Source organism: Larimichthys crocea, chromosome XVII, assembly GCF_000972845.2.
Source record: "Larimichthys crocea isolate SSNF chromosome XVII, L_crocea_2.0, whole genome shotgun sequence".
NCBI lineage: Eukaryota > Metazoa > Chordata > Actinopteri > Sciaenidae > Larimichthys > Larimichthys crocea.
Window position 1 is genome coordinate 18,046,834 of NC_040027.1, and position 12,643 is coordinate 18,059,476.

The window sequence follows — 12,643 nt, forward strand, 5'->3', positions numbered from 1 at the left end:
TTGTAAAAAAAAAAAAAAAAAAAAAAAAAAAAACACCACTTAAACAAGCTGAGCCAGTCAGAGCATTTGGACGTGTTGCTGTAGCAGTTTTAAAGCTCTGATGCACACAACTATTCGGCGTTGGGGATGTTACTCACATCTTGATCACAGTCGAAATGAGATAAACTGCTGATACAGTAGTAACATAGTCTCTGGTGGAAAAGATGAAATGTGAGCCTCCTCAGGATTGACTCAAAACTGCCCTTTCACACTCAAACAAACTTGCAGCTTGTTTAGGTGAAGCCCTGATCCTAATGGCCACATCTCTCTCTTCCTCTCTTTCTCACTGTCTCTCTCTTTCTCTCTCTCTCCAGCTGACAGCTGCGAGGGCCCAGTCAGCTCTCTCGGCCCCGCTCTGGCAGAGGCAGCGCAGCGGCGGACGGCCCGTCTTAACTGCCACAGTCAGAGTGGAGCGGATTTTTCTTTGATGAAACACAGCAGCGTCGAGCCAAGAACAGCAAGTGGCACAGCCGAGATGTAAATCAAAAACCCACCCGTGTGCTAAGTCATACACAGAGAGGTCTGCGAGAGGAGTCGCTGCTGTCTGAAAATGTATGAGTAATACAGACTCTATAGACGTGTGGTCAGCTGTGGCATGTCTGCCCAGACGAAAAGAATCAGGGGAGAAGTAGAGACATATCTTTATCTTTGCTACAAATAGTTAAAAAAGGTAAAAAAGAAATCTGGTCTAATTCACAAAACACTTGGCAGCTTATTCCCCTCAGTGAAAGTGGATGCATGAAAGCTTTAGGCTAAAAATACATTTTTATGATGACACATCTGAGCCAACTCTGCAGCTTTTTCTTGATTAAACCGAAGCCCAGAGCACATTTCTTCTGGTATTCCAGTGATATTTCGACACTTACTCAAACCAGATCATATTTTTGCTATGTGACTTGACTTGGATTCATTGGCAGCAAGAAAGTCAGAATGCCTTTGGTTAAAGTGAGATGCCATAGTCATACCACACTGGTCACATAAGAATGAGAGCATCTGACCTGACTGACACTGAATACGGAGAAGGAAAAGCGCAGAGACAGCAGTGCCTAAAATTCAGTTTTCTGTCTGTTTGTAGGGGCACATTTTAATTTTTGCAACTTCAGCGTACCAATCAGATGATAGTCATACCAGAAAAAAAAAGTCACAACCTCCCATAAATCCTCTCCTTTTTCTTTGAATCCAACCTCAGTGAGGCTGATGCAACACTCATCTCTTCCTCTGCCACTTATCTCTTGTTTCCACACACGTCATGTATATTCCTAGCCAAGTTTGATTGAGGTGATTCAGCCAAGCAGATGCCAGACCAGGGGTGTTCTCTCGCTCTCTCTCTCTAGTGGCTGTGACTCAGGAAGCACTCTGATTCCATTACCCAGCATTCCCTCGTCAGCTTCTCGACCAGACTGAGGTTTTACGGGAATACCGCTGCAGAATCATCGCCGGGCCCGAGCTTTATGAATCAATGGAACATGCTGCAAACATTACACCCTGCAACACCCTTCCCAGGCAGCACCCTCACATTTGCCCATAACTCACTGCTGAGCTCATACAAGACGTAGAGACGTGGGCTGAGGCGCACACTTTAGCTCATGGGAATGTACTGACTGCTGAGAAAACTTGCGAAAGGAATGTTACTATCAATGTAACGCGACTTTGATACACACATGGTTCCACATAATTTAGAGGCACAAAGGCGGAAGGAGTGGATGTCTGGTCGTTTGTTAGTCAGTTCCTGTTGACAAATTTTATGTTAAATATCACTGAGCGAAAACTGACAAGTATTGCCAGAAAATGTACCGTATAACCTCTTCACAAACTGATACAAAAATGTTCTCGGTTAACCTCGGGCCATGAAATTAACTGAACCACAGGTTCAATAAAAGGTCAGATCTCTTTTAGCGGCAGTGACAGCAAAATGTTTCCTCTGAGAGATGATCAGTCTTTCACAACATCTGGGAGGAATAGCTGCTATAAACTTGCCTCGCTGCTACAACCTTTTGGCATATTGACCGACTGTGATGTCGAGATCCTCAGTAACTCTGTCAAACCTCTTTGTATTGTACTTAGCAAATAGATATTTTGGTGCTCATGTTGATTTTCTTTTCCACAGAGGAGAGATCAGTAGAGCTGGCGCGTATGCAGTGTCTTTCTTACAAATATTTTATTTGGGATTACGGATGATTTTATTGTTATAATCCAATTTTTTAGGAACAAATGTTAATATTTAAGTGTCAAAACACCAATATTTTTAGATGCCTCTCTCTCAGAGAATTTGGACGCTAACCAGAATTGATTTTCAGCTTTGCTGGAATGTAACGGCTGTAATGATTCAAATATTTAAGAAAGAAAATATTTTATTTGGTTTGGGCATAAGGGTTAATGTTCCACTCACAGCCTAGTGCATGTTAATAATCTATACCTCTATGCAGTATGCACACAAGAAGTATTTCTTTTTTAAAATGCAGTATGCAACATTGCAACAGATACAAATTTAAGCCAATTTATCAACAGGATATAATATTATAATATATAATAGAATATACTTTTTAAAGATCAGCAGGAACCATGATCTTCTACTGAATGGCAAAAGCTCATATTCTTTGGAAGGACATGATTAGGGTCAGCCCAATTGGCTTGCTTAACAGTTTCTTCTTCAAATATCTCCTGTAATGATATTGCAGGCAAAAGTAATTTGATTTCCCCTGGACTTATCAAATTACGGACTTGTAATTTTAATTTCACAGTTAGATTGCCAAACAAGACTATAAAAGCATTGTGAATTACTAATTCAATTGCTGCCACGTGGGAAAACATCATTACAATGCCCCTATTTATTCCACAGAGCTATAGTCTATGCAGGAAAAGTCAATGATTGATTCAAGATCATAAAAACTTATATTGATGACCTAATAAACTGTGGTCACAGTTCACGCCGTAATATTGGCACTGCGTCACCTGCTCGATTATTTCCCTATGTTCCATTCATTAGGGATACGTTTTCCAAAGTTTTGGAATCTAGTACCATCTCTTTGGCCATCTTTTCAACATTAAGCAACAAATTCAGTGTGACAACAACTTCTGTCACACCGAAAAATGGGTATAACAGCATGATAAATGCTAACTGGCTCACAAGTCAAAACCAAAAAAAAAAAAAAAAACTGAGATCCAAGATGAATAAATAATATGATCTATGCATAAATCAAAACCAAACTTGATTGCAATTATAAGCATGAAGTCCAAGGTAATTTAAGTAATTCAAAACCCCCTGAAACAGCTGAAGCAAACATTTTCCCAGAATTAGAGCTGTATAAACATTTTATGTGACACAAATTTGAAGATTTACTGAGATGAAGGTCTCCAGACAACTACCCAAAGTAGGCATTGGAACACACAGATATTTTAAATGAGAACACCAGTTCCCTTGTAGGTTAGGCAGAGTACCATATTTTTTATTACTCTGATGATGAATTGTATGTATATTTTTGGACAATTTGCATTATCAATTACTCTTTGATGGAAAAATTACTCTTTTTAGATAAAATAAAGGATAAAATTCTAACTACCCACTCGTCTTTCTATAAAGAATAATAACAAATAAACCACTTAGTTTTGATTAGAATAAATGACGTTTTTCTGTGCACAACAAAAACTATTCACTATTCACGAGCTACTGGGAAGCTGTCATTAAACGTTTGACACAGCAAAGGCTCAAAGTGGGGCTGTAATTGTCGGTTGTTTCTCATAACAGTCAGATTATCGCCCCGCAGTATGACGTCTACAAATGCTGCTGGGGAAAACACAGGAAACTAAGTCACTTGGAGGAAATTTAACATTGGTGCCAATGCCACTTCACCGCAAAAAAGTATGTTTATATGTGTGTGTAGTGTGTGTTTGGCATATGCTGGCACTGTGTTTGTGTGTATTAGCATGGATGCTGGTGGATTTGCGTGCTTGCATATAGGTGTGCATACCATATGTATGAATACTGCATGTAAAGGTCTATAGAAAACATGTCAAGATGACATGTGTTGGCAAAAGCAACAATAAATAGCCACAGATACATAGAAATTCCTGACAATTATTAAATCCAAAAGTCCATTATTCATCTCTTTACAGGCTGAATCAACAGATAGGCCCTTTACATTTATCTCAAAAGGGAGTGTGGGACTGCAGCACACTCCTCTAACTCAAACATTTTCCTTAAGCTCACAGACTCAGCAGCTTCGTCCCAGCCAGGAGAAACTTTAGTAAGGTATCAAATGATGCTAGAGTACACACTTCATTCAAACCTGATATTCTTTTTAAAGGAGGGCTCAAGTTTTTTTCTTTGCAAGCAAAATATTTTCTTTACTGGTGGGCACCAATATTTACAACATAGTGGATGATCAGCCACTGTTCCACTCACGAAGAGCAGCACACATGCTTTCCAAACCGACGTGCCAGGTGTGACATAAGTCAGTGTGATTTGTGCTTCATTCAGCTTTATGTAAAATAAACGTGGAATAATTTAACTTGGATTTATGCTGGGAACATTCCTTAAAATACAACTGCTCAGCAACAGTGAGGATGCACAGAAACGGCTCAGGCAGTAAGTGCTTAATTTTTCATTCAGGATACCTGGCCAGTAAAAATCAAATCCAAATCTCTATTCACTGACACAGCGGCACCTCAGCTCCATAACTCACTCGTTCTCTAAGATAAAAACTCTCTCATTCATTGTCTCTCTCACTTTTTTATACTTTGCAAACAAGTTAATATTAAATATAGATTTTTGGGAATAATTAGGAAATCAGCAAAAATAGCACTGAGTACAAATGACTCAGGGTACATCATTGTACAAACAGCTTTCCTCCCAACATTGACATGATCAGTGAACAACATTTAATCATATTTATCAGTGAGTAATTGTTCATATTTTGCAATCACGGGGTACAAGCAAAAGGTCAGAAATCTCCCATCTTAGGTAAGTTCTTCCTTCACTGTCTCACTTCCATCAGAATAAATATTACAGTCTGTGTTTGTTCAGAGATTCCTTTCAGTATAAATCTAAAGTAATGGTTGAGAATGCAGTTTAAACTCCAGCTCCGTCCCCAAATGGGAGTATGTAATATGATCAAGCTGAAATGAGGCATGATACAAAAGACTGATGAGTACTGAGATCACTTCATATTCCAGTGCTCACCATAAGAGACTATAAAACAACAAAATGCCTGGAACACAGCGTATATTCATATAGGACAGAGATAGCAACATGAGGAGTGAAACTGGATAAAAATATTCATTAGTAAAATACTGCAGTGAAATATAATGTGAAAATGAATTATTAATCAAGAAAGTGTAATATGTTTTGTGGTGTAGTTGAATCTGTATGTGCTTAAGTAAGTAAATGTTTGGTTATTTTTTTTTTTTGCACTCCAGGCTGAAAACTATTTTAATTTATAAACCCACAAAGTATTGAAATTATTAAAATATCACTCAATTGCCTCGCCGAGTCAGAACCAAACAAACAGATATGTGTCTGCTTCAATGTTAATCTCCACAAACATAATCCGCAAACACATAACACATCTTGCATTCCCACAATTTACGGGAAGCGAGTTCAAAAGCGTTGCAAAGACAATGAGACGATTCATTCTGGTCGGGATGCTGGGGATGGAGGGCTGAGGGCACAACTGTGCTCCAAGAGAACTCATAAATGCTGAGACACATTCTGTGGACATATGGTTTGTGTTTAGCAAGAAGAAACAATAATCAAATCCGTTGATCCTCTTCTTGCTGCAAGGATGATTGCTAATATAAAAGTCTGTTCCGTCTAATCATAATTTAGGATGGGGCTGTAATTACCTCCGCCCTCTCACAACAACACTCTGTCTAAACAGGATGGAGCAGGCTTCCACAGAAAGTCAAAGCCCAGTTTCCACTCTGGATGCTATCTGTATGAGAGTGTTCATTTCATCTATGAAATTGTTTTTTAAAGATTTTGCTTTTACTGATGAGTCCCTGTCAAAAGGAGTATTTTTTGTTTGTTTGTTTTTTGGAAGACAGCAAAGGAAATTCAAATATAAATTTTGAACAATTTAAGCATACAGACTTAATTATTTTTTACATTTGTTATTGTCCTAAAATGAAAAGAGAGAAAAAAAACCCATAATAAATATTTCTAAATTAATAGTTATTAAAACTATTGTTCTAAACTGTCAAAACCTCAAGTTGCCAAGTTTTTTCTGTATTTAACTAAATGAGCCAGCATCACACACTAATCCTCCCGTGAACTAAACGCTGCCATGCCTTGTTAACATCCATAGGAAATGCGGCGCACTTGCTTGGAAGTTATTCCACATACTATTAGGCTACATCGCTTCACATGGTCTTCGTGTGCAAGGGAGACTTTGATTCTGGTGTTATTTATGAATTGGCCATGGATCCAAGAGAGCTCTGGTTTTAATTAACAGACCTAATCCACAACTGCAAACAGAGCTCTCGACACAAATACACAACGCAGCTGCATCAAAGGATGCTCTTGAGGAGCACATATGGAAGCAGCATTATTTTAGATGATGGCTTTTATCAATCTCAAGTAACCCTGAACTCCTAATTTGGTCAAATTGGCCAAACTGACACAGCTGCTGTTTGCTCTAATTTGTTATTGTTATCCTCCGAGTTTGTTTTAATGAGAGCTATCATCATTACTACATTAAATATTTTTTTGCAATCTATTCATATCTGTCACTTCAACAGCCTTGGAGGCTCTTGCCACATATTTGGACCTACGGGACCTACCTTGCACGGGTGGGAGAGGGAGGCAGGAGCGCGGAGCTTTGGCTGACAGATGCGCCTTTTCCTCGGACGCGCACAGTCTCTTCGGGCTGGCGCAGTTCATGTGAGTCGGGGTGTCGTGGGAGCTCCGGCAAATCTGAGATCCATAACCACCGATCCCGGCTCGCCGCGTACAGATGTCCGCTTTGCTGCCGTACGCGGCGAGCGACAAGCCGGTGAAGTCTGTGAAAGTCGAGGTCTGACAGTGACTGACCATCCCGAACAGCGCTGAGGGGTTCTGCATTGATGTCTCGGCTTTCCCGTGCAGTGTGCATCCGCTGCTGCTCACATTACCTGCACACATGGAAGGAGAATAAGTCACTGCATCAACAGAAAGGCTGTGGCAACTCATGCATTCATCTGCAGAGGAAGAGTCAACACACTGGACACTAAACTTCAAGGATTTGGTAACACCCACCTTCTCCAATTAGCCAACGAGGAGCAGGAAAGGTCTAATTGCGCACATCAGCATGTTGATCAAACTGGATGGGGAAGCATCTGCAAGCCTGATCGATAGCATCCTCTCAGTGAGGATCAGACATCAGCATCCCATGCATCTCTCTCTCTCTCTCTCTCTCTCTCTCTCTCTCTCTCTCTCTGCCTGATTGACACCCGATAGCTCCACCGCTCCGCAGGATTCAGGAGCACCAATGAAGACCGTGTCCGTGTTTCTTGTGGGAGGATAAAGATCCGGATCGACACGGCTGTGCTTGTACTACTTCGGAGCTTGGATGTGAAGTCTGCGAGCTCATACGTGCGTGGCATGTACCCAGAACTTCAAATAAAAAAAAAATAATAAAAAAAAAAGCAAAACAGATGCTTATCACATTATCAAACACTGATCAAATCTACCAGCCACCAAACATCTGTAAGATCGGGAGACGAGATATCGCTTTAAGATTTAAGTGCTTTATGTTTCTTTTAATAAGACATATAAAGATTGATGAGGGACTGGCACGCACAAGTACTTCAGAAAATGTGATGTGAATTATCATGCAGCAGAGCAGCTTTACATAATTTGGGTTACTGACTGACTTTTTCCGCACATTAAAAAGTGAATAAAAATATGAAACCAACACACTAGATTTCACACACTGAGGGGCACTGAGGGTACAGCAAGTTTTGCTTTGTGTTTGATGATTCCTTAATTTATTTCTGAATTATTCTTTGGATCATGGTTCATTACTTCTGATTGACAGAAACTATGTAAAATTAAAAAAAATAAAAATAAAAACATACTCAAAATGATCACCTGGATGTCTTGATGACATTTTAAATTGGACTTATTGGGTATAAACAGGCTGAATCAAAAATTAAAGAATAATCTCCCTTTTTTTTTTTTTTTACCAATGTCCATAATCACGCGTTAACTTGTTCTTTCCTATGATAAACTCGGTATTAGGAGCTGGAGTTCGTCTAAAACAGTATGTGAGAAATGCTGTTGTGTAGCGCCATCTCGTGGCCTGGACAGAGTTTACATCAATTCAGGGATCACGTTTGAGCGCCTTGCCTTAAAAGTGCTTGAATTCAGGGATCACGTTTGAGCGCCTTGCCTTAAAAGTGCTTGATTTTGTTTTTTTTTCCATGTAAAGTATAATCTATATTTTTCAGTGACCTTCAGCATTTTACATACTGAAGAAAGAATGAAGAATCCCTGCAGTTAATTAGCATTTTTTTGCATGCTCATTATGATGAATGTAAACTATTAAAGTCTTATTTTTGACTTGTGTTGTCATATTTTTTTTTACCAAAACAGTCCAGCAAAAAATAAATAAATAAATAAATATTGAAAATCACAATGACATGTATCTTTGTGCTTCCAAACCAAATACAACTACCTTGACCCTTGGTGCTATAATCCACTTACGCAACAACTAAAACTCCTTAAATTTGATGTGTCATCCCACCTAAGTCATTCTTTATCTCTTCCTTACCTTTGCCTCAGGCGGTTGGGCCTTTATCAACAACATTTGAGGGGGGAAAGAAAGAGATCAGCCCTACAAGTGTTTGTTTACTGGCGAGCTAGAAAGTACGAGCTCACAGAGAGGACCGTGAAGGCAGCTGTTATGGGTGTTATGTAAGTTTTGCAGCGGAGGCTGTGACAACGGGACTTCGCCTCCAAGGAGCAAAGCATGTTTTTGCAAAGGCTGCTTTTGTACACGTCGACAGCATGGAATATTTGTTTTATGTTATCGCTGCATTTCATATGCAGGATCTTGCATTTTATTTCACCAAGTCTTGCCAAGAAGTTAATCCTCAAAATTGGTGAAAGGACCACCATGACCCAGAACCCCAAATTTAAATATGAAGATTGGGGTCTGACATTTAAGTCTACAACGTCCATCAAAACCTCGTTGAAGCACATGTGGTTGTCTCTTGGACAAGAGGCTTTTGTGGGAAGCGACGCTCCGGACTCACCTGTGGTCAGCATGGAGGGAGAGAGATCAAGTATCTGCAAGTACCTGAAAGGTGCGAGACTGAGAGTTGTGCAGTTGCATCTCTCTCTGCTCCTAAACACTGAGTATGTATTGCTTTTTTTTTCTCTTCAGGCAACAGACCGCTGGTGTTGAGTTTTGGGAGTTGCACCTGACCCCCGTTTATGTTCAAACTTGAGGAGTTCAAGCAACTCGTCAAGGACTTCCGTGATGTAGCTGACTTTCTTGTGATCTACATCTCTGAGGCACACTCAACAGGTGAGTGGAAGTTGCCAGGTAGAAGTATTAACCATCATGGCATTTATTGGTGGATGAGAAACAATGCATCCAGAATTTATAAGGGGAAGTCCACTTTTCTGAAATATTTAATAATTCAATGCTGGATAAACATTTTTAAACATGCATATGTGCCTTGAAGGTGCTTGATTTTTACAGGTGTAATCTATATTTTTCAGTGACCTTCAGCATTTTACATACTGATGAAAGAATGAAGAATCCAGTTTCCATTCAGCCCTTGTAAACTGTATTTTTGCATGCTCATTATGATGAGTGAAAACTATTAAAGTGTTTCTGAAGTCTTCTTTTTGACTTGTGTTGTCTTAACAAAACAGTCTGAATATTGAAAGTCACAATGACCTGTTGCTTTGTGCCTACAAACCAAATACAACTACCTTGACCCTTGGTTCTATAATGCACTTACTAACTAACTCCTTAAATTTGATGTGTCATTCCACCTAAGTCATTCTTTATCTCTTCCCTATCTTTGCCTCAGACGGTTGGGCCTTTATCAACAACTTTGACATCAATGAGCACCAGAACCTGGAGGAAAGGTTGTCCGCTGCACAGATCCTGGTACAGAAAGAGCCTCTGTGTCCAGTGGTTGTGGATGAAATGAAAAATGCCGCTGCCATAAAGTATGGTGCTATGCCAGAGAGGCTTTATGTGCTGCAGGCTGGGAAAATTGTGTTCAAGGTGAGATCTCATTGTATTTTCTTAGCATTTATATGATCCTGCTTGCTCCTTGCAGTCCATTGGTCTATGCAATCGTGTGATTGTGTAATCGTTACACTGCCTCTTCTTTTGGTATAGCGTGAAAAGGAGCAGTGAGAGAAACATATACCACTCCAATTCTTGGCGAGAAGCCAGGCTCTTTAGCTGTGTCAGAGAGGGAGGGACTATGGCTGATTTATAGCTATAGCCTACACAAGTGACCTACACTTGTGTGCTTGTGTGTCTCCATAAACAAGAGCTACTCTATGCCACCGTGCTGAGTTTCTTTGTGTACTTCAGACAACAGCGGATGAAACGGAAACTCTCCTGCATCTCTTTCCTTCAATCTGTCTTTTCTTCTGCATTGTTTACGTCATTTCCCTATTATTCCCTGTCCGCGAAACAAAAGGCAGAGAGGACATGCGGGGGCAGACAAGAACATGTCATGCAGCGAGTCAGTGTCCCACGTGTGCCTGTGGTCTCCCTTTAATGCCATTCTCAGGCGATGCACACAAACACACCAAGCGGACCAATGTCAGTTGTTGCAGTCAGCATCACTGTGACATGTAGTTGCATGTTGGGAGAGCCTTTGTATAGGATACAAGACTACGCCATACCCACTTTAAAAAAATCACATTTTACTTGGTATTCAAATGTTTTGTATTTATTAGAGGGGACCAATCATCTTGGCAAGAGACTCATCAATCAGATACCGATTTAATATTGTTACTAGTAATAATAATCCAACAGAAGTCAGGTCTCTTGAGAGAGCTCCAGCCAGCTTGACTGCCTACCTGGCTAAAAGAAGCAACCCTCATAGGTGACGGCTTGCCGTACTATTTTGCACCCAGTGAAACAGTTTAGTCTCTCCTATGCCGAAAATTTTAGAATTAAACATCATTAGATGGCAAAGACATGTCTCTGTTTTATGTCTTATCCTGACATGTTGTTTCTGATTCTGCTGAAAGCCCATTCGTGTTAAATGACAATGTCATTCATTATGTGTCATTGACATTCTTCACTCTGTGTTCTCTAGGGTCAGCTTGGGCCTTGGGGCTACAATCCAGAAGAGGTGCGTTCATTGCTGGAGAAGATGAAATAAGAATAAGAAGGGGACACAGATGTCAACATTGTAACCAGCATATATTACTCCTATAACACTACATATATGTATATATAGACTGAATGTAGTCCTATAGTTTGTTTCTGCTATCTCTTACGCAATCCATTGCACAAGTAGAAAACATGTTGCCTTCAGGATCTCCTGCATTCCAAAAACACATCTCACAGCTGTCAATCTCTGAGCTTGAACTCACCTCTCGGCGTTTCTTAGTGACGGCTACAGATTAAACCGTTGGCCTCTGTAACCAGATGATGTGAAACATGCTGAGAGACGGTCAAGTGTTTGTGTTTGACGGGATCAACGGGAGAAAAGTCAACGAAAGCGTTTGTTTTCTGCTTCTCTTGCAGGTTAAGTATATCATCAGAAGTGCAATCTGCGTAAATCACTAATGGTTTCTATTGTGGCTGAATGCTTCAGTGTAATTTCACAGGAGGCTGCTTTTTATATGATGATTACAGTGCAAACCTCTGGTAGCTGTAATCTGAAGACTTAAAAGTAGGCATTCTTTGAATTATGTGGGACACATTTAGAAGTCACTTAAATGAATGAATTGATTGTTTCTAATATCATGAATGATTGCATTATAGGATAACAATGAATAATCTGTGATGAATCCTGCATCAAGTTCTTAAGTGTGTTGCAGTTCATCTATTCATTTTGTTTTGTTTTTTTCTTTAAGACACTTGTCATCAACTGATCAAATGTCTGTCAGTTTCCATATTGTAAATCTGAAAAAAGTGAGAGTTAAATCAACATTTTGATTTGAAATAAAACATGTGTGATCCAAGTTATTGCTCTCACAGTAAATCATTAAAATGAGAAGCAGAAAAACTGTGTCAGTTAGTTATTGTTTGCCACATATCTGCACTTGTATTAAAGCCTCAGAGGTTTTTCATTTTTTACATCATGTTTTTTTCAGAGAAAATGGCCGGGGGGGCTTTAACGTTGACGCAAACTGAAGCACACAGCAGTCTTCCACCACATGACAATGTGGCTGTTGTTTGCTGTCTTGTCTGGAAGTGATAATGGTAAACGTACTGTACTGTACTATATGCAGGTCGCGCAAGTTCAGTGCGCTCGCCAGTTGTGGAGTGTGGCATTCAGTCACTGATGTGAGTTAATATCTAACTTCTAATCTTTGCACATCTATTGATTTTGGCTTCCAATGTCTCGAAAATGATCTAAAACATCTACTATAGTGTTACATAAGACTGTAATCAAATGTGAGTTTTGTGGCTTTTCG

At 39.8% G+C, this 12,643-nt stretch overlaps 2 protein-coding genes across 4 annotated transcripts in view; one reads left to right on the forward strand and one right to left on the reverse strand.

Moving 5' to 3' along the window:
* The window catches only part of glis1b (GLIS family zinc finger 1b), a 69,811-nt gene extending 61,874 nt beyond the window's left edge, over window positions 1–7,937 (reverse strand). For 2 of the 3 annotated variants that reach the window (XM_019270268.2, XM_019270267.2), the window contains exon 1: window positions 6,817–7,937. In XM_019270268.2, coding sequence (XP_019125813.2) covers window positions 6,817–7,204 — 388 coding nt within the window. In that variant the 5' untranslated portion in view covers window positions 7,205–7,937. The remainder of the gene's footprint in view (window positions 1–6,816) is intronic. The other variant, XM_019270269.2, reaches the window with a different exon arrangement.
* An 891-nt stretch (window positions 7,938–8,828) lies between these two features.
* On the forward strand, window positions 8,829–12,231 carry dio1 (iodothyronine deiodinase 1). The gene is made up of 4 exons (XM_010730202.3): window positions 8,829–9,321; window positions 9,402–9,545; window positions 10,060–10,259; window positions 11,314–12,231. Exons 1-4 carry the CDS (start codon window positions 8,985–8,987, stop codon window positions 11,377–11,379), a joined length of 747 nt encoding a protein of 248 aa, XP_010728504.3. The 5' UTR covers window positions 8,829–8,984; the 3' UTR covers window positions 11,380–12,231.
* The last annotated feature ends 412 nt before the right edge of the window (window positions 12,232–12,643 follow it).